The sequence below is a fragment of the Ictidomys tridecemlineatus genome, chromosome 2 (genome assembly GCF_052094955.1).
Source record: "Ictidomys tridecemlineatus isolate mIctTri1 chromosome 2, mIctTri1.hap1, whole genome shotgun sequence".
Classification (NCBI taxonomy): domain Eukaryota; kingdom Metazoa; phylum Chordata; class Mammalia; order Rodentia; family Sciuridae; genus Ictidomys; species Ictidomys tridecemlineatus.
Window position 1 is genome coordinate 33,550,813 of NC_135478.1, and position 24,164 is coordinate 33,574,976.

A 24,164-nucleotide genomic window follows, 5' to 3' on the forward strand; every position below is an offset into this window, starting at 1 on the left:
AAGATACCACCTCACTCCAGTAAGATTGGCAGCCACTATGAAGTCAAACAACAACAAGTGCTGGCGAGGATGTGGGGAAAAGGGTACTCTTATACATTGCTGGTGGGACTGCAAATTGGTTTGGCCAATTTGGAAAGCAGTATGGAGATTCCTGGGAAAGCTAGGAATGGAACCACCATTTGACCCAGTTATTGCCCTTCTTGGTCTATTCCCTGAAGACCTTAAAAGAGCGTACTACAGGGATACTGCCACATCGATGTTCACAGCAGCACAATTCACAATAGCTAGACTGTGGAACCAGCCCAGATGCCCTTCAATGGATGAATGGATTAAAAAAATGTGGCATTTATACACTATGGAGTATTACGCAGCACTAAAAAATGACAAAATCATGGAATTTGCAGGGAAATGGATGGCATTAGAGCAGATTATGCTCAGTGAAGCTAGCCAATCCCTAAAAAACAAATACCAAATGTCTTCTTTGATATAATGAGAGCAACTAAGAATAGAGTAGGGAGGAAGAGCAGGAAGAAAAGATTGACATTAAACAGAGGCACGAGATGGGAGGGAAAGAGAGAGAAAAGTGGAATTGCATGGAAATGGAAAGAGACCCTCATTGTTATAAAAAACTACATAAAAGAGGTTGTGAGGGGAATTGGAAGAAAAATAAGGAGAGAAATGAATTACAGTAGATGGGATAGAAAGAGAAGATGGGGGGAGGGGGATAGTAGAGGATAGGAGAGGTAGCAGAATACACCAGTCACGAGTATGGCATTATGTAAAAATGTGAATGTGTAACCTATGTGATTCTGCAATCTGTATTTGGGGTAAAAATGGGAGTTCATAACTCACTTGAAACTATTGTTCGAAGTATGATATGTCAAGAGCTTTGTAATGTTGTGAACAACCAATAAAAAAAAAAAAGGCTACACTGAGAAAACCAAAAAAAAAAAAAAAGTCATCATTAACCCAAAAATATTAAGGGCAATTTTCCTTCGATAGATATTGTTATATGCATTATACACTAATTTTTAAAAATATTTGTTTATTTTTTAGGTGTAGATGGACACAACACAATGCCTTTATTTTTATGTGGTGCTGAGGAGCGAACCTGGGTCCCGCCCGTGCTAGGCAAGGGCTCTACTGCTGAGCCACAACCCCAGCCCCAACTAATTTTTTTTAAAATTAAAAATAGACTAAAATAATGAATATGGTAATTTTAAATAAAAGACTGGGTTTGGGTCTGCCCATAGACAGGTAGATATGAATCTCAAACCACAAAGTTTGAACTTTAGTAAGTCAGTTAACCTCTCTGAGATTCACATCTCTTATATGCTGAATAAAATGTGGACCTCTACTAATGGACTGTGAGAATTAAAAGAAGAGGAATGCGCATGTGAATGTACCTGTTAAATCATGAAGGATTGTAAACTGTAGGTATTAATAAGAACAGCACTGTGATCCTACTTGATTTAAGAAGCTCGAGTATATAGTCTTGGTCTTGGAATATTGGAGGATGCTGATTTCCTTTGGGAGAGGAGACAGAATAACTTTGTGCATTCCTGCCTTGGAGAGTATTATCTAGAGCGTCAGTGATTTGCAGAGACAAAATTGCTGGATATATCTTTTCCAGTTTTTTTTTCTTCTTCAACATGTCAACAGCATTTGCTTCTTTCTCATCTCTTCTCTCTGATGCTCTGTGGTACAACTGAATGCTTCCCTGAGGATGAGTGCCCATTGCAGTCCATGCATGTGTAAATATGTGTCCATTCCTCCACTGTCTTTGCTACATAGAGAATGCAGTCACAGGATACACAGGAGACAGATGTGAGCAGAATAAATGGGTGGCACACATTCTCCCAGGGGCTCAAATATCACTGTCTCCAGCCCACAATTAACAAATCCTGTATTTAATTCAAATCATTTGATTTTGATCAAGAATTAACTGGTTGAAATGTAACAGTGACATTTATAGTGTCCCCACTCCTGTTCATCTCTCTCCAAGGTCCCTCTTCTATTCCTTAAAATACTGGAGGCTTCTAGGTCATTTTTCACTTCAACAACTTTGTTTGGCTCATTTGAGGACATGTTACTGCATCTCGCTCCTAAGTCTGCTATTGTTTTGTGGAGACCTTGGGTAGTAAAGACATTTGGCATAGCTATGGAAAATTATTTCAGCTTAGATGTCAAATTTATATTAGACTTGGCCATGAGAAACAGGAACAGAGAGAGTCTGAGGTTTATATAAAAAAAAAACAACCCTCACTTTGAGGTAGTATCTTTTCTACCTTAGTCTTTTAAAAGGTATACATAATTGATTATAAAGCCCCCAGTGCTCAGGGAAATGACCTTAGAATAGCAACTGTCCTTATTTAATAATAATTTGCTCTCATTTATTTAATTTCATTTTAATTTTTATTGACAGATAATTACACATCTTTATGGGACACAGTGTGATGAATGTGTTGGAACATTTGTATACATTGTGTATTGATCAAATTAAGATAATTATCTATCATCTCAAACATCCATCATTGCTTTGTGAAGAGAACATTTAAAAATCTTTTCTTCTTGCAATATTAGTAACTCTAATTGCCCTCTGTGTAATGAAAGGTCAACACTTGTTCTTCTGATCTGGCTGTGATTTCATTTACCTGATTTTTCCTCTTCCAAGTCTTTGGTACTCCTGTTCTGCTCATTAGTTCTGTAAACTCAACGTTTTAGATTCCACACTGTGAGTGAAGTTATATAGCATTTGTCCTTCTGCGGATGGCTTGTTTTACTTAATGTTATAATCTACAGTTCCATCCAGGTTGCTGCAAACAACATTTTTGTCTTTTGATGGCTGAATAATATTTTGAATGCATGACACATTTTCCGTATCCACTCATCCATCCATGGACACTTCAGTTGATTCCATATCTTGGCTAGTTGTGAATATTGCTACAATAAACAAGGGAATGCTGACATGTCCCTTATATACTGATTTCATTCCTTTGGGTGAATATCCATTGATGGGATCACTGGATCATATGGGAGGAAGTTCTATTTTCATTTATTTTTTTTTTGAGGAACTGCCTTACATTTTTTTTCATTGTAATTGTGCTAATTTACATTCTCTCCAACAGTGTATGAAAATTCCCTTTTCTCTACATCTTCACAAGTGTTGCCACTTTCATTTTTTTGATTATAGCCATTTTAACTAGGGAGAGATGATATCTCCTTGTGATCTTCATTTAGATTTCCCTAATGTTTATTCATACACTTGTTGACCTTTACATATTCCTCTTTTGAGAAATGTCTATTCAGATCATTTGCCTACTTTTAAGTAAAACTATTTGTTTCTTTGCTGTTAGATTTTTGTGTTCCTTATCTATTCTTTGCAAATATTTTCTCCTAGTCTATAGGTTATCTCTTCACTCTGTTGCTTATTTCTTTTGCTGTGCAGAAGTTTGTTTTAGTTTGATGTAATCCTGCTTTTCTATTTTTCCTTTTGTTGCCTGTACATTCATATTTTTGGCCATAAACTTCTTACACACACCAATGTCCTAAAGTGTCCTCCTCCTTTTTTCACTAATAGTTTTATAGTTTGGAGATTTATATTATTTGTTTTTTGTATATAGGGAGAGAATAGAGTATTGTCTCATTCTTCTACACCTGGACATGCAGTTTTCCCATCACCATTTATTGAAGAGTGTCCTTGCTCATATGTGTGTCCTTGAGGCTTTTGTTGAAAATAATTTGGTGGTGTGTGGGTTGATCTCTGGATGTTCAATTCTGTTTCATTGATCTCCATGTTTATTTTTCATTAGTGCAATACTGCTTTGTTTACTATACCTTTTATAGTAAACTAATTTGAAGTCCAGCAGTGTGATGCTTCAATCTTTGTTCCTTTTATTCAACATTACTTTGGTTACTTGGCATCTCTTATGATCCCATATAAATTTTAAGATTTTTTTCTATTTTGGTGCTATGTGACATTGGTATTTTGATAGGGATTGAATTAAATCTATAGATTGTTTGGGGTGGTATGAACATTTTAACAAGCTTACTTATTCTGATCCATGAATCAGAATAACTTTCCATCTATTTGTGTCTTATTCTCTTTTTTTCATCAATGTTTTACAGTTTTATTGTAGAAATCTTAATCTCCTTGGTTAAGTTTATTCTGAGGTATTTAATGTTTTAGCTACTGTAAGTGGGATTGCTTCTTAAGTTTTTTTTTTTTCAGATAGTTCATTATTGCCAGGTGGAAATGATACTGATTCTTGTAAGTTGGTTTTGTTTCCTGAAACTTAACCAAATTCATGTATTAATTCTGTCATTTTTTGGGTTAGAGTCTTTAGAATTTTATATATATATACACACTTCATCTGCAAATTTGGAAAATACAGGATGCCTTGCATTTCTCTTGCCTAATTTCTCTGGCGGGTCATCCAGTGTTGTGTTAAATAGAAGTGGTGAAAGGTAGCATTCTCACTCTCTTCCAGATCGCAGGGAAAATGTTCCCATCTCCTCCTATTTAGTATGGTGTTAGCTGTGGGTTTGTTACATGTGGACTTTATTGTGTCGAGGTACTTTGTTCCTATCCCTAATTTATTGCAAGTTGTTCTCATTGAAGCTCAGTCCTCCCTATTTTTTTTTCTGACTCTTTGAATCTTACCCTAGGTCTCTGATTCCAGCAATTAGAACACATCTTTTGGTATCCAAATCTTGAATTCCCTAATAGTTTGATCAGTTCTTTGAATTTCTGTGCTTCCAACCATCTCTAGTAGGAAATTTCTTAAGCCCCAACTACTTTCCCGGTGTCTTATAATTTCCCTGAAAAATAATAAGAATGGAAAAACACTTCTTAAATATTGGATACATATGTATTCTGGAAACTCAAGATATTATGAGAGAGAGAGAGAGAGAGAGAGAGAGAGAGAGAGAGAGAGAGAGAGAGAGAAGAGGGGAGGGGAGGGGAGGGGAGGGGAGGGGAGGGGAGAGGAGGGGAGGAGAGGGAGAGAAGGAGAAGAGGAGGAGAGGAGGAGAGGAGAGGGACCCAAACCTGTGAGGAAGTATTCTGCAGCTGGCTCCAGAGAGTAAAGTTGGTTACACATCAGTTGGTACTGAGCACATAGCACTAAGAGCTGCTCTATACCAGTGTGTTGATTCTTGGTCTATATGTGTGAATTACATTTGGCCATTAGTGAAATAGAAAGTGAGGGCCAAATAATGTGTGCAAAACTCATGGCAGTGGTCATTAGGGGGATCCATATGGTGCAAATACGGATTCAGATCTACAGAATGTCAGGGCCTCGCTGAAGCCAGCGGCTTTCCTTGGCAGACAGTCCAACATTAATGGCGTCTCTGCTAATTCCTGTAGTCTCCATTCCAGTACTAACTTCACCTTCACAGCTTTATGCATTGAACTCTCGGGGGCAGACCGCAGGGATTCTAACCCTGCTGCAATTCGCCTGGCATCCCAAGCCTCACTTTGAAATCTTGGTGGAAGCCTCCAGGATACCCTAACTCCAGCATCCTGTAGTCCTTCAGAACCAGCATACACACTCACTTTGCTATGCTGCCAGCTTGAGCAGTAGCTGGGTCCCCATAGTCCGTGTTTCCAGAAGCTTCTGAGTGCCTGGGTGGCTGAGCATGGAGAAACCTCCTAGGCCACCTGTGCAAACCAAAGTAAATGTTCCCTCAAGGTCTTTTCTCAAAGGAAATTTTTACTTTTACACCCTTGAACCTATGATGGGTAAGATCTTTTCAATTCCTGAGATCCTATTTTCTCTGTGCAAAGTACTTAACGTTTCTTTAGCTGTTGTGATCTCGTCAATGAACACACATTCCTTGGCCCCAATTTTAAACACACTTTTCTGGTCAAACTGCAAGTTTTAAAAATCCTGCTCTGGTTTCTGCTCCCAGTTCTCACAGTAATCCTGGCTGAAAACTACCAGCAAAATCCATGCCACTGCCTGAATTTTGTGCTACCTCGAAATTTGCCAGATTAATTAGCCCATCGTCTTTAAATTCAGCCTCAGACAAAGTGTTAGGACATGGCAAAATATAGACAAATTCTTTGCCAGATAGTAACAGGAATGACCTATAGTCCAATTTCCAGTAGAGTGTCCATTTCCCTCTAAAATCTCAGGAGCACTGTCAGTGTTCCTCTTGGCATTCTAGTCTTCTGAATTCTCAGCAGAATTGCCCATTAAGGTCTGCTGATGACATTCTAAGTCTTCTTCAGCCTGGATCTCCAATTTTTTTTTTCAAACTCCTCCCACAAACCCATGCCCAAGGCTTCTGAACCACATGGTCACAGCAATGACCCCACTCTCAATACCAATTTCTATATAAATCCAAACCCTAGCAGGGTCTTATTTTTAATGTGTTTTCTGCAACCCTGATGCTTCTGATGATGCTTGACATTTTATATACACTTAACAAGTATTTGTTCAGCCAATTCCCTTATTAATATAAGGGAAGGGGGGTGGTGTTACAGAAACCTCACTGTAACATGGGGAAGTTCCCTCCCAAATTTGTGTTTGGATGCTATACTCATGAAAGCAATTCTTTGGTTGGAACAAATATTTATTACTCACAGGTATGAGTCCTGAGGCAAGGGGCAGGAGGACAACTCTCCTGGAAGGGGGAGCTAGGAAAGAAAGAGCAATGAGTACACAAGTATGTATAAAAGAGAATTTCCCTTTACCCTCTAAACTGGGATATTTGAAGGAAGCTCCTGCCCCAAGAAAAATGTAAACAAGGCAACAAAAGGACAAATGCATGTTTGCTACATGCTTGTGTATGTGTGTGTGTGCAGATGTGGGGAAATCAGTGGTGGTGGTGGAGGGCTGTCTTTTATTTCTTAGGGAAGGAAAGATAATTTCTGGATTAGCATCTGAGATAAAAACAAGTTCTGCCCATTGGTGATTCTCTAATATTCCTAGTTAATATTTTTTTCACTTCTCCAACCACCTTCCCAGAGCTCTTCTCTTATTATTAAATCTTTTTCATCAGTCATTTTCATTAAATGGAACATGCCTTTATATTAGTTGACACTTAAAAATGAAATAAATAATGACTAAATAGGAATCTAAGGAATTTGGCAACAGAGGCCCATGGTCCTACCTGCCCTACCCCCAATGCATGTACAATGTAAAAGACTTCCAGGTTGATAAAATTGACTCTATGTGAAGTCATCTTCAACCATCAAGGTGCTCACATATAAATTTGAGGATGGGCAGCCCTGTGCAGCTTGTGTGATATCATCAAGGGATTTGGACCCTCTTCCTGCATTGCTAATATAACTAGCTTGCACCCCTTCCTTCTGTCCTGGATTTCATGGTCTGGAGGCTAAAAAAAACCCCTACAAAATGCAGAAAGATAACTTTCCCAAGTTTTCCACATTTTATTCAGAGCAGTGATTTATTCAACTTTGTGATGGATGCTTTATGAATACATCTGCAAAGATAATTATTTATTTATTCCAAATATAATCATTTATTCATTATGAAGTCCTGACCCATGCTAAATTCTAGAAGGACAGCCAGAAATCACTGGGACTCAGCTAAAGACTGTTCTCCTGAGTCCTGGGCTGTGGCTTTATCCTGTCCCTCCTCCTGCTGCTTGAATTGATACTGTGATAGCCTTCAGCTTGCCACCCTACTGACCCTGGATCAGGAAGGAAAAGCCTGATTGCAGGAGATTAAGCATTACAGATGTGCGAATGCTTTTGACTGTTTGACTCATTCCCCTGACAGGTATTAATAACAGTATTTCCTACCACAAAAGCAACCTTCCAAACTCCATTCATGCTCCTCCTGAAAAGCTTCATGCTTCATATTCTTTAGAGACATAACGTTAAATTCTGATAAGAGATTTGGTTTGTACAGAAGACCCATTCATTTAGCAAAACCGGACATTTTGTGATAGAAATCAAATTTTAATATGACCTGAGGTACTTCCATCTCTGTATACTGTGAAAAATGTTTACCTCAGAAACTCTCCTTTTATTCCAATACATGATGCTGAGGATAAAAATCAATGTCAAATATTATGACTGCTATTTGTGATCAGCATATAATAAAGGAACTCCAATTTCTGGTTCGGTGGAGTTTTTCTTTTCAATCATCTGATTGCCTAAACATCGATTATGTTACACAATCCAGAACAGGTAAACAGAGGTAATTGCCCTTGTAGTAAAATTATGTTTTATAAATTTTATTCATTTATAACAAAAACTCTTCTTTTTTTAAAAAAAAGTTAATGTTTGAAAACATGCAATTCAATAGACTCCATTCATGCAGACAAAAAAATTCCATGTCTCCTAAATTGGCCTGAAAATATAAACATGCTTTAGTAAATAGATAAAATGTGACACAGATGTATAACTGAACACTATCCAAATAATAAAAGGCTATAGGTCATTGATAACGTGCAAAAATACACATGGATCTCAAAAATATGCTAAGCAAAGGAAGACAGACAATAAAAGGTAACATAATACATGATTCCATTTATATGCATTTCTCAAAAAGGTAACACTTAGTATGTTGTATTTCCAATGTACACAAGTTCTTTGATACTCTTCTTTTCAAGAGATAGAGTCGAATTTCCTCTAACGTGAATGTGGGCTGAACCTGGTGACTTTTTTTTAACAAACAGAATGAAGTGTAAGTGGCCGTGTGCTCCCTGGGAGACCAGACCATCAAAGGCACATAGCTCTCTGTTTTCCTGTTCTCTCTTAGACCAGTCACTCTGTCGGAAGCCAGTTGCTCTGTCACGAGAACACCCAGGAAGCCATGTGCAGAGCCCGTGCCAACAGCCATGCCATCGAGCCTACTTGAAAATGACTCATTAAGCCCCAGGTGAGTCTGAACAAACTGCTTTCCTGCTTGATGCAACCTCACGGAAGTAACTGAGCCGCAACTTCCAGTCACACCGTTCCCTACTTCTGGGTAGAGATGACATGTTTCTTGTTTTAAACTGCTAAGTTTTGGGGGCAACAATTATACAGCAATACACAAATAACAAAGTAAAAGGAGACAGATCCGTGACTGTCTAGGGTCTGGATTGGGGTGGAGATTGACTGCAAAGAGGAAGCAAAATGCACTGGCACACATCTGTCATTCTAGTTGCTTGGGAGGCTGAGGCAGAAGGATCGCCTGTCTCAAGATAAAAAAATAAAAAGGCTGGGAATATGACTCAGTGGTAGAGCACCCCTGAGTTCAATCCCCAGTATCAAAATATATAAAAAGAAGCAAAAAAGCAACTTTTTAGGGTAAAGGAAATAGTCCAAGTTTCGATTGTGGCAATGTTTACATGAATGTAGACATCGGTCCAAATCCTTCAAACCGTCCACTTCAAATGAGTATGTTTTATTGTGTGGAAATTATACTTCAATAAAGCTGTTTAAGAATTTAAAGAGCGCTTTTATATTTTTGACACTAACTCAAATCAAATACAAGTGAATGAAGTGGGAACATATTTCCGTCATTGACCAAATGTGCTAAATTTTCAATTTATGTCTAAGGAGGATTAATGTGGTCCAGCGTGAAACCTGTGGTCTATCTAGCAGGGCCTTTCAGTTACTTGATTTCTCTGGAGAAGGGTGGCCTCTACTTCCCTGCTCTGTTGTTCTCTGGCTTCTCTCCTTTGAGTAGGAAGCTCTTATGGAAATTTGCTTTTTCTGTCTTTACCACAAATCATGTGGATTGTGAATAAACCTGCAAGGATGAGCAAGGGTAATGATAGTATTAATTAGAATAAAAAATGACATTTTTTAGTTTTTGATAGACTCTGAAATCTATATCACTTGGCACTCAGAACTGGGTGGACTGAGTTGGGAGTATGTATGGGAGGAATAGGTCTCCTGTCTAAAGAGCCAGGTTCCAAGAGAAGATTATAAATGGCAATTGTGAGGAGCTGTCATAGCTTCTACAAAGTATTAGCAACTCCACACCCTGGATTAATCTCAAAGAATCAGAAATGCAGAGTGAGTCACTTTAGGGGAGAATTTTTATGGTATATATACAGATCTTATGATTTCTGAAAACCAACTTTTAAGAATCCAAGGCCTACTTTGAAGCAAAGATTAAAACATGGACTAGCCAAGAAAATTCAGAGGAAAAGGGAGTAGTTAATCCCATGGTTGTAAAAACTGGATCCATCGTCTCTCCCTGAACCATTGATCTCATCATTGCATTAATATGGTTGTGCATCTGATTATACGTGTGTGTGTGCCCGAGTGTCTTTATTTTGCAGGCTGATTTGTGCAGGCTGAAGTGACTTTCTGAAATAGGAAGGAGAAAGAAACCTCAGGCTTTCGTCTAGGGGACAAGGATTTTCCACCTTTCATTCCCCTGAAGAGGGAAGTAGCTGAGAATATAGCAATGAGTATCTGTGGTATTTGGACTGGGGGTTTCTATGGCCATTTGATCATATATCGTTGAACCTTGGGAATAAATATTACTAGGGGTCAGAATTATGGTGAGTACGTGGTGGTAAAAGAAATAATTAGTAAAAAAAAAAAAAGTAACACTACTGCTTTTAAATGGTGAATTAATGATTTTAGCCTACAAGAACTCAGCAACATGAATGTGTCTGTTAATGGCACCTTCTTCTACAGTAACAAAAGAGTCAGATTTGTTGTGAGAGTATTAGTCATCTATCTCTGAGTAACAATCATGCCTCAAACTTAAAGGATGTTAAGTTTATTTTTTTCATATATTTTGAGTGGGTCAGGGATCTGAGAAGTGGTTTAGTGGGGGTGACTCTGGCTTGAGATTTTTCACAGGTCATGGTCAACCTATTAGCCAGGGCAGCGTTCATCTGCAGGCTTGACTGAGGTTTCATGACCCACTTTCATGGTGGCTTATTCTCGTGGCTGTTGGCAGGAGGGTTCAGTTCACCACAAGTGGATCTCTCCATAGTGCTGTTTGAGCATCCTTACAACATGGCAGCTGGTTTCTCTTAGAGTAGATGGTGAGGGAGAAGAAGGGGAAGCAGCAACATGTTCTGTGATCCAGAATTTGTTCCCACTTTTGCAAGGGAGGAGTGTGGCATAATTTGCAGACACACGCTAAAACCACCATAGAGAGGTTAAATAGAATATGGTTTTGGAACAAAGAATGGCTGTACCCAGAGTAAACCTGCCTGCAGAGGAGCTTGATCAAGAAAACACTTTGGAAATCAATCTAGAAAAGTTGACCACACTGTGATCTTGAGCAGGTCACTGGCTAGCATAAGCCTTGATTTGCCTTTTGTGCAAAATGTGGGGTGAAGGACAGCCATACTAAATAAGCTGGAGACTTTCCTCCAGGTCAGATACTTGTGTAACTATTTTGTCCTACATCACAGAATTTGTACTCTAGTCAAAGAGTTAAATCTAACATATGAATAACTAGAAGGTTGAAAAGTATTAGACGTTGCAAGATAATCATTTAAATAAATGTTCTGAAGAGAAGCTGAGGGAGAAAAAAGAAGTTGTCCTCCTGGCATGCAGAGGGTTCCTTCTTTCTCATTCCCCAGCACGAACCTGAAGCTGGATTTGTGCGCTCTGCTATGCTCTCACCTCAGTGAAGGTAGGAGCACCTCTTCAGTCTCCCTGCCTTCACCAAAATGCCTGGAATGTGGTGCATGTTTAAAAATCATTTATGATGGAGAAAACCAGTTAATGCTTACTGACTTAAACACTGGTGAATGAATTCATGTTGAAGCATGAATGAATAACAGAATAATGCAATGTGACTATTTTCCTAAGCCACCCAAGTTTTAGAATTCCAAAGGGGTAACATTTCAGGCATCAGTGACAGGGAAGAAAGGATATTTCTAGGCTGGGAGCCCTTCATGTTTCAGAAATTCTATACCCTGGGAGACCCTGGCTTTTGTTTAGGGCTGGACCTAGAACTTCTTGCCCTTCTTGACTATTCCTCAGTCCTTCCTCCAACCACTGCCACCTTTCACCTTCCCCATGAACTGTGACCCATGTTAAGGATCTATAAAACTCTGGTCCAAATTCCAGTCCAACTTAGAAGTTTCATGATACTTTACCCTACCTGGCCCTCATTTTACCCCACACAGCTAGTATTCCACCAGCCGTTCAACCCGGATGGGGCTATATGTCACCAGGAAAAGCAGTGTCTTAGACCATCATTACTTTTATTTTCACTGTGTCACTCTGTCTAAATGGCTAAAAGTCCCATGATTTAATTCAATTCTGCCTAGGTGTTTGTTGTCAATATGTTAAATATATAATTAGGAGAAGTGAAAACCAAATAAGATTTTTTTTGTTTTGGAAAAGTGCCAGAAAACATTTATGAAAAAAATAAAACACCTAGAAGCTGACTTCTGGGATAGCGCAACTGAGTTTTGTTTTTTTTTTTTTTTTTGATGTTGTTGTTATTTTCATCTTTCATTGATCAATCTACGGCAGCATCTTCTTATTAAGGAAACTTATTTACCTGCTAGGAAAGAAACACAGGCAGGGCTGGTTCTACAGGCTGGAAGGGGTAAAGGAAATACTCTGAGACTGATTCTAGCTCTTCCTGCATGTCCTGTTGTTTTTCTGGGCTAACCTGAGTGTTGTGGTTTTGGCTTATTTTTTTGATATATGCCGTCCCTTCTTGGAATACTGTTCCCATTACCTTCTCTGTGTGCCGGGCTCTTAGTCATCCTCTGTGACCCAAATCAAGTGCCATTTTCTCCTTGAAGCCATAACCATAAGTTGTTATCAACACAACCAGATGTCCACTCTCCACTCTCTGATCTATAAGTCTTTGTTTTCATTTTTCTTAATGTCCTCCTAGAGACTGCTTTGGAATAAGATTATTTGCAAATCTATCTTCTCTGTTTTATTAGATGTTAGGTTCCTCGGGAATAGACACTATGTCTTATTCATCCGGATAACTCCCTCCTTGGGAACCCCTTGGAAGGTTATTAGCATATTAGCATTGTGTTCAACATGGATTTGTTTTCTTCATAATACTTATTGTCAGGTTGGTATAATCTTCCCAAGACCAGGTTGAGGTCTGAACCACAGAGCGTCATAAAAGAAAGGAGAATGCAGTTTGGAATATTTTTATAAACTGAACAGGAAGGGTATTGGGCTGATTTTAGGAGAGTACAAATAGCCAATGCTCATTTACTCACTCTTGTCATGTGCCAGGCTCTGAACTAATTAAGCATTTTGCCATGTTGTTTTCAATAAGAAACTGATCTCTTATTGGAGATCACAAAGCTGGTAGGTGGTAGAGATAGGCCTCTAATGGCTTCTGAGTTCTTGCTGTTAACCTTTGCACTATGCAGCCAGGTCACACAGACCATGCATGCACCATGGCCTTCTCCTGTTTGTGAATTGTATGGGCAAAGGTGGCTCGAGGAACAAACAACAGCTCTTTTAAGTTCTTGTTCTCATTCCTTTCTTGGAAGGTTGTACACTCAAAAGTGAGAATCTGTCATCTCAATTATAATAAGTTTATCATTAATGTGTAGATTACTGTTAGGAAAGCATCTTTTCTGGTGAGATATATACAGATAAGTTCCCATATGGTAGTACACCGATTGTGAAAGTCTGAACCCGTAGCATCCATATCACCTCTCAACTTATTAGAAAGACAGATCTTTGGGCCTCCTCAGACCTATTGAATGAAGAAGTCTAGGAATGGGGCCCAGAAATCTGTGATTTAAGAAGCCATCCTGGTGACTTTAATGCAGTTAAAGTTTGAGAACAAATACACTAATCCACTGGTTCTTAAATGTAGCCGCACACATTGGAATGATGCAGATTTTAGGAAATACTAATGTTTGTGTACCTCCCCTGGATAATCAGTCTTAACTGGTAGGGTAGGGTCTACCTACTTCCCAAGCTGATTTAAGTGTTCTACCCTGAGTGGAACACTCTCTGTTCTTTTGCTGAGGGTTTCTAATATTAGGTATAAACCTTGTTAGTAACAAGGGCAGCACTGTCATACTGGTCACATTAATCCTGGAACCTAGAACCAAGCCTGACATGCAATTAGAAGCTCAATAGATATCTGTTAAATGACTGTGCTATGGTTTGGATATAAGGTGTTCCCCCAAAGCTCCTGTGTTATTACAGAAATATTAAGAGGTGCAATGATTAGATTATGAAAGTTAAACCTAATCAGTCTATCCTAGTTGAATGCGCTAATTGGGTGTACCTGTAGGCAGTAGGGGCATGGCTAGAGGAAGTGGCTTATTGGGGGTGTGTCCTGAAAGGGCTTATCCTCTCCGTGACCCCTTCTCCTCTCTCCCACTTTCTGGCCACCATGAAAAAAGCAGCCCTTCTGCTCCAAGCCCTCTCACCATGATATCCTGCCTCCCCTCAAGTCCAGAACAATGGAGTTTGCCAACCATGGACTTAAAACCATAAGCCAAAATAAAATTTTCTTCCTCTAAGTTATTCTTGTCATGTATTTCTATTGCACTAATGGAATCTGACTAACAGAGCATCATGTTACATAGTATTGTGATGCTTCACAAAGTACATATAATAATGTTTATTCATATTATAACATTTTGCATTTTCAGTAGGTATTCAAAAACTCCTAATCCAAATAAGGCCTTTTTGATCATATAATAAAGCAATCAATTCTACCAGATAGATACTGGCATTGGTGAGAGGTGTTACTTTGAGCTGCTGGTCACTGTTGGGATTAGTATCTAAGCCCCATGAAATATGTTGGCTGAAGGTTTTTGGTTCTATCTGATTCTACTCTTAAACAGAGCTGTTTGGAAGCTTCAGTCTTAGAACCAACTTGTTAAACTTGACCATCTGTTGGGAAGGATTTTATTTTAGATGAGAACAACTGGGTCCCCATTTGTACTGGCTGAGGTTAATAGACCTGACAACCTTTCCCTGTTCTCAGCAGGGAGCATGTCCTGGACCGGTTATGGAGGAGGTAGCTGAACTTTCCACTGGTTGTTCTCAAGTGCACTGTGCTCACCTGAAGCCTCTTTTATATTCTGCCTTTTTTTCTTAAAATTATAGCTTTCTGCTCTATGAATGGCATTCAACCAAGAAGCTGTATCAATTAATATGATGTTGTGGTAGATCATGAAGAAGTAGGATAAAGCAGGGTGCCACAAGCCTCAGTCAATTTTTAAACTACTTAGATGTGTGACATTGATTAAAAAAATGAAACAAAATTAGACCTCTCTGAGTCTAGTCTTTTCAACTAAAAAACAATGAGAAATAAAAATATCTATGTGGGTTTTGGGGGGATAGAGTTAAATAATATTTATCAAAGTACTCAGCATTTTAATCAAATGTCATCATTATTTTTACCTTTTAGAAGGTTACTCCTTTAGAGCTTCTGCAGGACTTTTACATATATTTGATTTGATTCTCAAAGCAACCATTGCAGTTTGCATTTTCTTGGAAGCAGATTGTGAGGCAGGTTAGTGAGCAGGGTGTTTATTACAGAGCATTCTTGGGATCAGCACCTACGGAAGAGGAGGAAGGAAGGAAAATGCAGCAGAAGCAGAGGTTGAACTATGACCCCATGGTCGACTGCAGGGGGCAATGGAACTAGAAGGGCCTGAGGAAAAGTTGTCATGAGTTGGGCCAAGAGCTCCAGGTGTTTATATGCCTGCACCTGGCAGTCACTGAGTGAGGTTGCAATGCACCTGATGGATAAGGGGTCTTGGGCAAGGCACTTCCTGCAGTGAAGTGATTGCTGAAGGATGGCCCCCAGCATCCCTTCCAGCAGCTAAGTGATGAGTTCTTCACTTCAGGGGGAGCTGGTGTTGGCGTGCATCCCAGGCCTGGAGTGTCTTTCTTAAATAAATGAGATAGAAGGGTGTGTTTGTTTGTGTGTGTGTGTGTGTGTGTGTGTGTGCGCGCGCGCATAAACAAAGAAGATAGAAGAGAGGAGAGAATGGAATCCAAATCCATTTTTTTCTAATTGGAGCCCTTTGAGGAATTAAGGAAACTTTTTTTTACCAAGAGTGATTTGCTTTAGACAAGATACATTTGAGCATAAACCTAAGTAATCTCTCCAAGCTTCCCAGAGAGATGAGAAAGTCAACTGAAAATTCTATTTCTCTGTTTAAAAAAAGAGAAAACATTACTGATTCATAAATATAAGATGAGTCTAGGAGAAAGTTGGAAGGTGTCAAAGTAAGAATTGCACGGGAAAAAATCTAACAGATGAGAAGACTATTCAAGTCTATTGCCACGGGGGCGGAAATCACAAATATTTATGATAAATATTTATGTCACAAATATTTGTGACTTCATATGTCTTCATGAAGTCACAAATATTTCTCATTGGAAATATTTTAAAGGCTTGAGTGAGGGAAATATTGGCTATCTGTGTCTACTAATTGACTTACATAAAGGAAAAGGAAACCTGTCTCTTCATGAAAGGGGGTAGCTTGGGACATTAGGTTCCTTCTAGTTTTCACAGGGATTGGATGGCAGAGGCTACATCTTTCAGGGTTGACATGTCAAAGACACAGTTCCAGGGCCACTGAGAAAGATATTCCCTCGGTCTTCAAATTGTCTGGTCTTCTAAGGGGATTTATTTCAAATGGGACAGAGAAAGAATTTGCAATTATAAGTTTTGTAAAGTAAATTGCTTTAAGAAAAGAAGGTCAGAGGCCTGTAGTCAGGAAGAAACTTTTCCTTGTCTCAATTTCAAGCAAACAGAGGGAATATTAAGACTATTTTGGCCAGAGCTTTTCTTTGGTTAAGCATTTTTAGAGGAGCCCAAGAGTCAGAACTGGGTGCTTGGTTTGACAAGCAGGCCAATTAAATCTGCTTGCAGCAAGCAGCACTCGGCATGAAGGGCCCATGCTGAGCTGCCTTGAGATGCACACTAGGATGCCCACTATCCAGACAGGTCTACGTAAGTCAAAGTCCAACCAGGATAACAGGAAGCATCACGTATTCGAAACAGAATGAATTGTGGTACCTTTTTAAAAACTTTAGCAATGAAAATAATATTTACTCATTGCAGAAATGTCTGAAAATAGAGGCTTGCTAATCACTACTGATAGATTTTTAGTGCCCTTATAAGCATGAATAATCTGATTTTTTTCAGGTATCATCAGCCTAGAGATGATAATTGAAGATGCACTGAGTTTGTCTTCCTGATTACAATGGGACATTTAGCACACCCTCTTCCTTTCCCCTGTATCCCAGAGATTTCTGGGATCCTTTTTGGGGAGAGGATGTTGCAGGTGTCAAATATGAGATCAGAATCCAATTCTCATATATATTTGCACTGCTGGCCTCTACCTGCTTTTCATCCTGGGGAAAGGCTATCCTGGGCTCATGGATGGCACTCTACCTTGTTGGGCTAACAGTTAAATCTGCTTCTCGAGCAGCTCAATTCTGGTAGGTAAGCGACAAAGCACATTACAATCAAACAGTCATGTTTGTAGGGCCTTTGGCTCATCTGGTTATGTTGACCCTGAAATCCATTGCATGTACTTCCACTGGACCCCTAGGACATATTTTCTAGAAACTAGGAGGTAGAAGAAAAATGCATCCAGGGAAATACTCTACCTTTCTCTCTGCTATGGCTCCCCCATGGCTCCACCTCCGTGGTCAGACAAGCCAACCTTGGCCCCTGTTGTTACCACTGTCCACCCATCTCCTGCAGGTGAAAGGGGCTTATCCACCACCCTAACTTCATCCCCTATTTTCGCCCAGCTATTCTATCATGTGGGAGTTAAATTCTCTCTATTTAAAACATTTAGAATGACTTTTACTGAAGTGAACTGTGATTGGTATAGTCTTTCTCTGGATAACCAAAATAGAACCTAATATAATCTTTATTCTTCGGGCTCTTATTTTCTCTGGGGACTCCCAAAGGAGGATTTCGGTATGGTTTCAGACTCCCTCAACTGATGAAAAAGAAATGGAAGTAATGTCATGTTCGCTGAAGTTACATTTCCCCCTCGCAGCTACGTTGGCAGCGCAGACTTGCAGAAGGAAAAGGCTGAGTTCATTTGCAAGCCCTAGAAGCTCCCTTCTGCTGGTGAGGTCGAGAAAGGGAGAATTGGTGGGTTACAGTCAGACCTTTTCAGAAGCTCTGAAGTAGCATCCTGTTGCTTAAAGGAAAAGAACATTCTCATTTCTCATGGTGTAAAACCATTCTTCTTTCAATATGTTACAAATATCTAGAACAATTAGGACATGCTTAAGTGAGTAAACAGTTGTATTTGTGGACATACTATTTTTAGTTACTTCTCTTTCTAAGCAATTATGCAAGGCAATACAGTGTTCACCTTTCCCCCATAATGAATGCTGTAAATGGCATTCAGTTAAAAAAAATTATATTTTAGTTACTGGAAACTGTAAGTCATTGTTGATGCAAAAGGTTCTCATAATTTGTGGATAACTAAGGAAAAATGGTCCTCAAAGACATTTATATAAAGCATTTGGCATTTAGGGCTTGGATGGGAATAACCACTGATGATCACTTTGGCTCTCATTTTCTTATGCTATCATACAGCCTTCTGGCCCACTCTTCAGGGTCACCCCCTTTCTATCCATCATTTTGTAATATACCTTTTTCCTTTTAGTCATCAGAAAATCCCTTTATAGCCCTTAAATATGAATTAGGTTAATGAAAATCAATTATAGTAGCTTACATTTAGACATAAAAACTTTGCTGGAAATATAAGATCATGGCTGTTTTTTGGTAATGTGTTCTAAGGTTAATGGGTTTCTATACTTATGCTTGAGTGCTGGAATGCCTAATAACCCCTCATTGTAAGAGTCAGGAGTCTTAAAACTGAAAGTCTACTGAGGCATTTGTGATGGTGGCTCGCTAGTGTCTGCACACAACATGCATAGCTGTGTGGGTCATGGGGTGGCGGGCTCTGGACAGGTGGCTCCCATTGGTAGCATCCATGTGAACATTCAGAGGTCTGCACTGAAGGCTTTGTGAAGTGTAGCCAGGTGGGCCAGGAAGGTGGAGACCCCAAGATCATTCAGAAAAACAGGCTGTTCAAGCACTACTCTCAGGAACTCCAGATCATGTCTGAGGGCCGTTTGGACCAGTTCATGAAAGCACTCTGGGACACACTCCCAGCCCCTTTGAGAATTACTGGCTACTAAGGCCATGGAAAAGAGATTCCTCGTTGCTTGAAGAACAAGTATTTCAAGGAATCAGAGGACCTAGATGTGAACAGTTAGAAAGTTGAAATTCCCCAGCCATTGAGTTGGAATTCTGAATAACTTGCCTGGCACAGAAATTTAAGTCTTGAGAAAGTCTCTCAAGTTGAGAAAACGTTTGTCATTGGAAACGTTTGTCATTCCCTGGTTAGTGAAATCAAATCTGGAAACCTCGGTCTTCAGGAAACTGTCAGCATGATCTGCTGCTCCTGCCTAAGTTCAGCCACTTCATAAGATCTTAGAGATACATGTGGAGACCTGGATAGAAGAGAACACACAGTTGATTGAAAGGCTGCAAGCAGACACGAACCTCCCCTTTCCTGAGGGATGTGTGATTTTGGACAAGAAGTATTGCTTTTTGCTCTTTCTTTCTTTCTTTTTTTTTTAATTTTTTTTTTTTTTAGTTACACATGGACACAATATCTTCATTTTGTTTATTTTTTGTTGCAGTCTGGCTGTAGCAAACTAACCTGGGGGTGACGAGCAACTTGTGAAGGTTGATAACAGCGGGAGTGGGAGCTGCTTTATTACGGGACAGAGAGGTATATATACATAACTGAATACACAGCTTAACTTAATTAACATAAACTAGATACAGCAGTTAACCAATAAGGAATCCTCATCATCTTAATGATTACACACAGCTTAACTTAATTGACATAATCTAGACACAGCAGTCAGTCATTAAGGAATCTCTATCATCTTAATGGCTCGCTGGCAGAAACCACTCCTCTTGGCAAAGTGCCAGGCACCATCTTGACTTGTTTACGGACCCTAACAATTTTTTATGTGGTTCTGAGGATTGACCCCAGTGCCTCACATATGAGAAGCAAATGCTCTGCCACTGAGGCACAACCCCAGCCCGCTCTTTGCTCTTTCATTAAACCTAATGGTTAAGCTGTCCCTCCATCATGGTGGTAAGCCATGAGACATCCAGCGAACCTCAATCACCATACATATGGGTGGAAGAAAAGAGGTTCTCTTCTATGACCAAATTCTATGTGATAGCTCTTGCAGCAGAGACAGCACTATGAGAAAAAAATATTGATGTTTAGAAGAAGTGGACCACCTTAAATTGGTGGCTTACAGCTACCAATCACCACTCTAGGAGCTAAGCAGTTAGTAGAGGGTAGTGGAGTGATTACTGCACATGTTCTCTAAACTGCATGGAGGATGAAACAGTCATAGCATCTCCTGGAGAAAAGTGAAGAGTGCTCCTGAGCTTGCTGATGTATCTGCTAAATCACCAGGACTGAAGCGGGTGCCAGGAGTTACATAGTAGATGGTTATGACTAGGGATGGGCTGTGGTTTACAGACTGGGCATGTGTTCCCCACCACAGGCATACCCAAATTCAACCTATCATGCTCCTTCCAAAGGACCTAAGAACTTATCATGTTCCTTCCAAAGGCCATGCACCTAAAGTCATGTGTTAGAATGTTAAATCATCAAAATACTGAAGAGTACTTTGTGGCTGTATTATTAAAAACAAAAAAAGAATTTAATGCTGTGGAGAGAATGTCAACATGATCTGCTGGTCCAGGGTTAATCTGCAGACCAGTGAAACCACAGATAAAACCCTGAAACTTCCACAGGGTGGGGCATGAGGCACTGGTAGACAGACACCTTGGAGCCCAAAAGTCAGTTGGTACAGGAACTGGTTTTACAGAAATAACTCGAATGCCTGAGAATTTAGAGAGAAATAAAAATTAAAAAGATGTTATGTGTGGTCCTCCTCTATCAACGAAAATGAAATTATTTGGATTTAAAGATTGGTTTGTCTCCATTCCTTAAGATGACCCTTTATTTCTACCTATTGAGAGATTTTATGCTTTGGATCCTTCATTCCCAAGGATGAATTTGTTAACTTAAACTATGGAAGGGAAGGAAAGTCAACTCTACATGGTTTCTAAGAAGCCAAGGAGTGTGCTGCTGAATAACAGTAGATAGAGGAAGGTTATTAACACAGGGACACAAAAACCTGCTGTCAAAATAACAATGGTGAAGAATTCGATCATCTTCCAGTTGACACGGGAGAGATTGTATCCATTTTGTAATTCAAGAATTATTACTGTAATAATGGAATAATGATAATGTAATGATGAAGACATGGTTGACCTGGAAAATCCATTTTTTTTCTTTTTTTTTTTAGAAAATTCAATAATGAAAAGTACAGTCTAACCGAGACCTGGCAAAAGGAAGCATCATTCTTAAGTATGACCTGGATTCTGCAGATCGAGGTATGCTATGGTGCCCCAGTGTGTTGTGCAGATGGCAGGGGAAAGGCCTCGATTCAAGAATGAACAGATTCATTATCTCAGGATGATGGTGCTGGAGGTGTCTGGAGAGAAGAAAGAAGAGATCATTCTGACCAGTGACAGCACAGCCAGCTCTGGACTGCCAGAGGACCAGGGGGGTGAGGAGCTGAAGGGCAGAGGAGACTGGGCTTCTGGAAGCCAGTCCAGGCTGTGACGCCACTACACCCAGTTCACCCCGGGAAGGATACCTGATACATCATTGGCCTGCTCTCTGATGGTCCTTTGAAAGAGACCAAATCCAGAATTTCTGAACTATGAAGTATATGTTTTTTAAAAACTGAAACCTGGTGGGCTGATGGAGTAGTCTCGGAGGATGGATATGAAGTGCTTACAAAAAAAGTAATTTTTAGCTCTTAGGAGTTGCTCATTGCACAATGTTCTGTAGCAGGACCGGGTAGAACATGTCTATGGCTATACCAGGCTTTCACCTTCAAGTGAAAGAAAGAAAACTCCTGAAGATTCAGGACCCTTTGTTAGCCTACATTGGTCTTAAAGTCCAGTCCCTCAAATTATTTATGGGAAGAATTTATAGCTCCTTACGGAATCTTGGGAACTGCCATCTGCTTTCGAAACAGTGTCGAGTTGCCGACAGCAGTGGGATGGTAATGTGTGCGGGGTTTTTGTATCAGGGCCTCAGATGACTTCTGTGTTTTTGTACTGAGGGCGAATAACTTTTCAGAGTAAGTGCTGTGTTGTGAGTTGGAATACTAATTATGGGGCTTTATGGGCTTTTACTCAGTTTTTATTTCCAAATGGGGTTGGGAATCTATTTCAAATGGTTTGGGTATCTTTGGAATGTCTTTAAATAAAGAGCTATTAGTGACAATGCAAAAAAAAAAAGAAAAGAAAAAAAGGTGAACCAAACCAAAACAAAAATATCCAGCAACAACAAAAACTAAACATTGGTAACCATTCTGCAGGGCTTCCTGAGGTTGTTGGATACATTAAGAGATTTGTGGGTAGAATATCTCTTTATTGATTAGTGTCTTCAGGGCATGTACCACATTTTTCCCTTTACTTTGTGTCTTGTTCCTTAGAAATGAGTTGCACTGTGTGTTCAGTACGATTTTAATAAATGTGTGGTACCTTTGCCAGTTTCTTGATGTGGGTATAGAAGTATGCTAAAAGACAAGAGACGACATCTCTGGTATCAGAATCATGTTTAGATTTTGCTTCCCTGGACAGGTTGTCAGGCTAGCACAACCTAAAGGCAACTTCTAGATTCAGAGTTTTCCAACTATGTAATTTGGAGAAGATATAACCTGTTTGAGTTTTAGTGCCTTTGTTTATAAAATAGCAGGATGGGACAGTCAATGTTTCACTAGCTTTAATAACAAATTCAGTAATTACATATGAAAACATCTTGTAAATTATAGAGTATAAAACACATATAATGAAGTTTTGTTAATTTGCAGAGAGATGTGAGATAAAAGATTGGGAAAATGTCTTGGCCAATATGTACAAAATGTTTACAGATTCTTCAGACTCACATCCTTGTATTTCAGGATAGTCTGGGCCATCTTGGTTTTTTGTTTTGTTTTGTTTTGGGTGGGGTACAGAGATTAAACTCAGGGGCACTTGACCACTGAGCCACATCCCCTGGCTTATTTTGTATTTTATTTGAAGAGAGGGTCTCACTGAGTTGCTTAGTGCCTTGCTTTTGCTGAGGCTGGCTTTGAACTCAAGATCCTCCAATCTCAGTCTTATGAGTCTTTGGGATTAGAGGTATGCACCACTGTGCCCAGCTGCCATCTTGTCTTGACTTAATGAATTCATTGCTGGTGTGCATCCACTTCTACCATGACTGTGCCACTCATGACAACTAACATATAATTATGACTGAGGTCCAGGAAAGGAAGAGATTATAAATTTCTCATCTCATGGCAAATGTCTTTTTCAATATCCATCTACTTGAAGTCCATCGACCTGATTATCATTCTCCTGAGCCCTAAAAGTGAATACTCCATAAAGATGAAAAATGTCCATGAAAGAAAAAGTTTTTAAGATCATGAAGAAAGGAAATATGTTATAAACTATATTAAGAAAAAAATAATGTACCATCTTGTTAGGTAATAGTTTTTAATGCTGGTGTTGAAAAGCTTTGAACTCAGGGCTCAGACACCTGAGAAAGCAGTTCAAATGTTCATGATGCAGAATGCAGAGAGAACCTTGGAATTATGAATATTGTGAATGTGAGAGAACTCTTCATGTCTTACAGATGGATAAGTATCAGTAGTAGTAGTAGTAGTAGTAGTAGTAGTAGTAGTAGTAGTAGTAGTAATAGTAGCACAATTATTAGAAGATGTATTATCTATTACTAAGAATAATAATTACATATTTATTGTATATTTGGTATACAAGGCATTGCTTTTATATATAAATACTGCAATAGCAGATTACATAAGGAAACTTTTAATCTGCTACTTGGCAGTTTACTCTATACCTGGACCAATACATTGGATAAATTATTGAGTAAGCAATTCATGTGAAGACTGAATTTATCCTATAACACAAACTCATCTGGCCAAGTTTATGAGGATATTAAAGTAGAGCTTCATATAAGTCACACTTTCTGAATTTTTATTTTGACTGAGAAATGAAAGTAGTGATAACTAACCTGCATATTAGTTCACCATGTACCGAGACATCAGTGGGATCTGATCATAATCACTGCTCTGAGGATTAAATGAGATTCTATTTCAAATC

The 24,164-nt window shown here is 39.2% G+C and overlaps 1 protein-coding gene across 8 annotated transcripts in view; it reads left to right on the top strand.

Moving 5' to 3' along the window:
- The window catches only part of LOC101967419 (uncharacterized), a 195,679-nt gene that overhangs the window by 155,904 nt on the left and 15,611 nt on the right, over window positions 1–24,164 (top strand). For 6 of the 8 annotated variants that reach the window (XM_078038263.1, XM_078038266.1, XM_078038264.1 and 3 more), the window contains 2 exons: window positions 8,739–8,858; window positions 21,293–21,380. In XM_078038263.1, coding sequence (XP_077894389.1) covers window positions 8,739–8,858; window positions 21,293–21,380 — 208 coding nt within the window. Of the gene's footprint in view, window positions 1–6,592; window positions 6,985–8,738; window positions 8,859–21,292; window positions 22,556–24,164 lie in introns of those variants that run through there. The other 2 variants (XR_013434406.1, XR_013434404.1) reach the window with 2 other exon arrangements.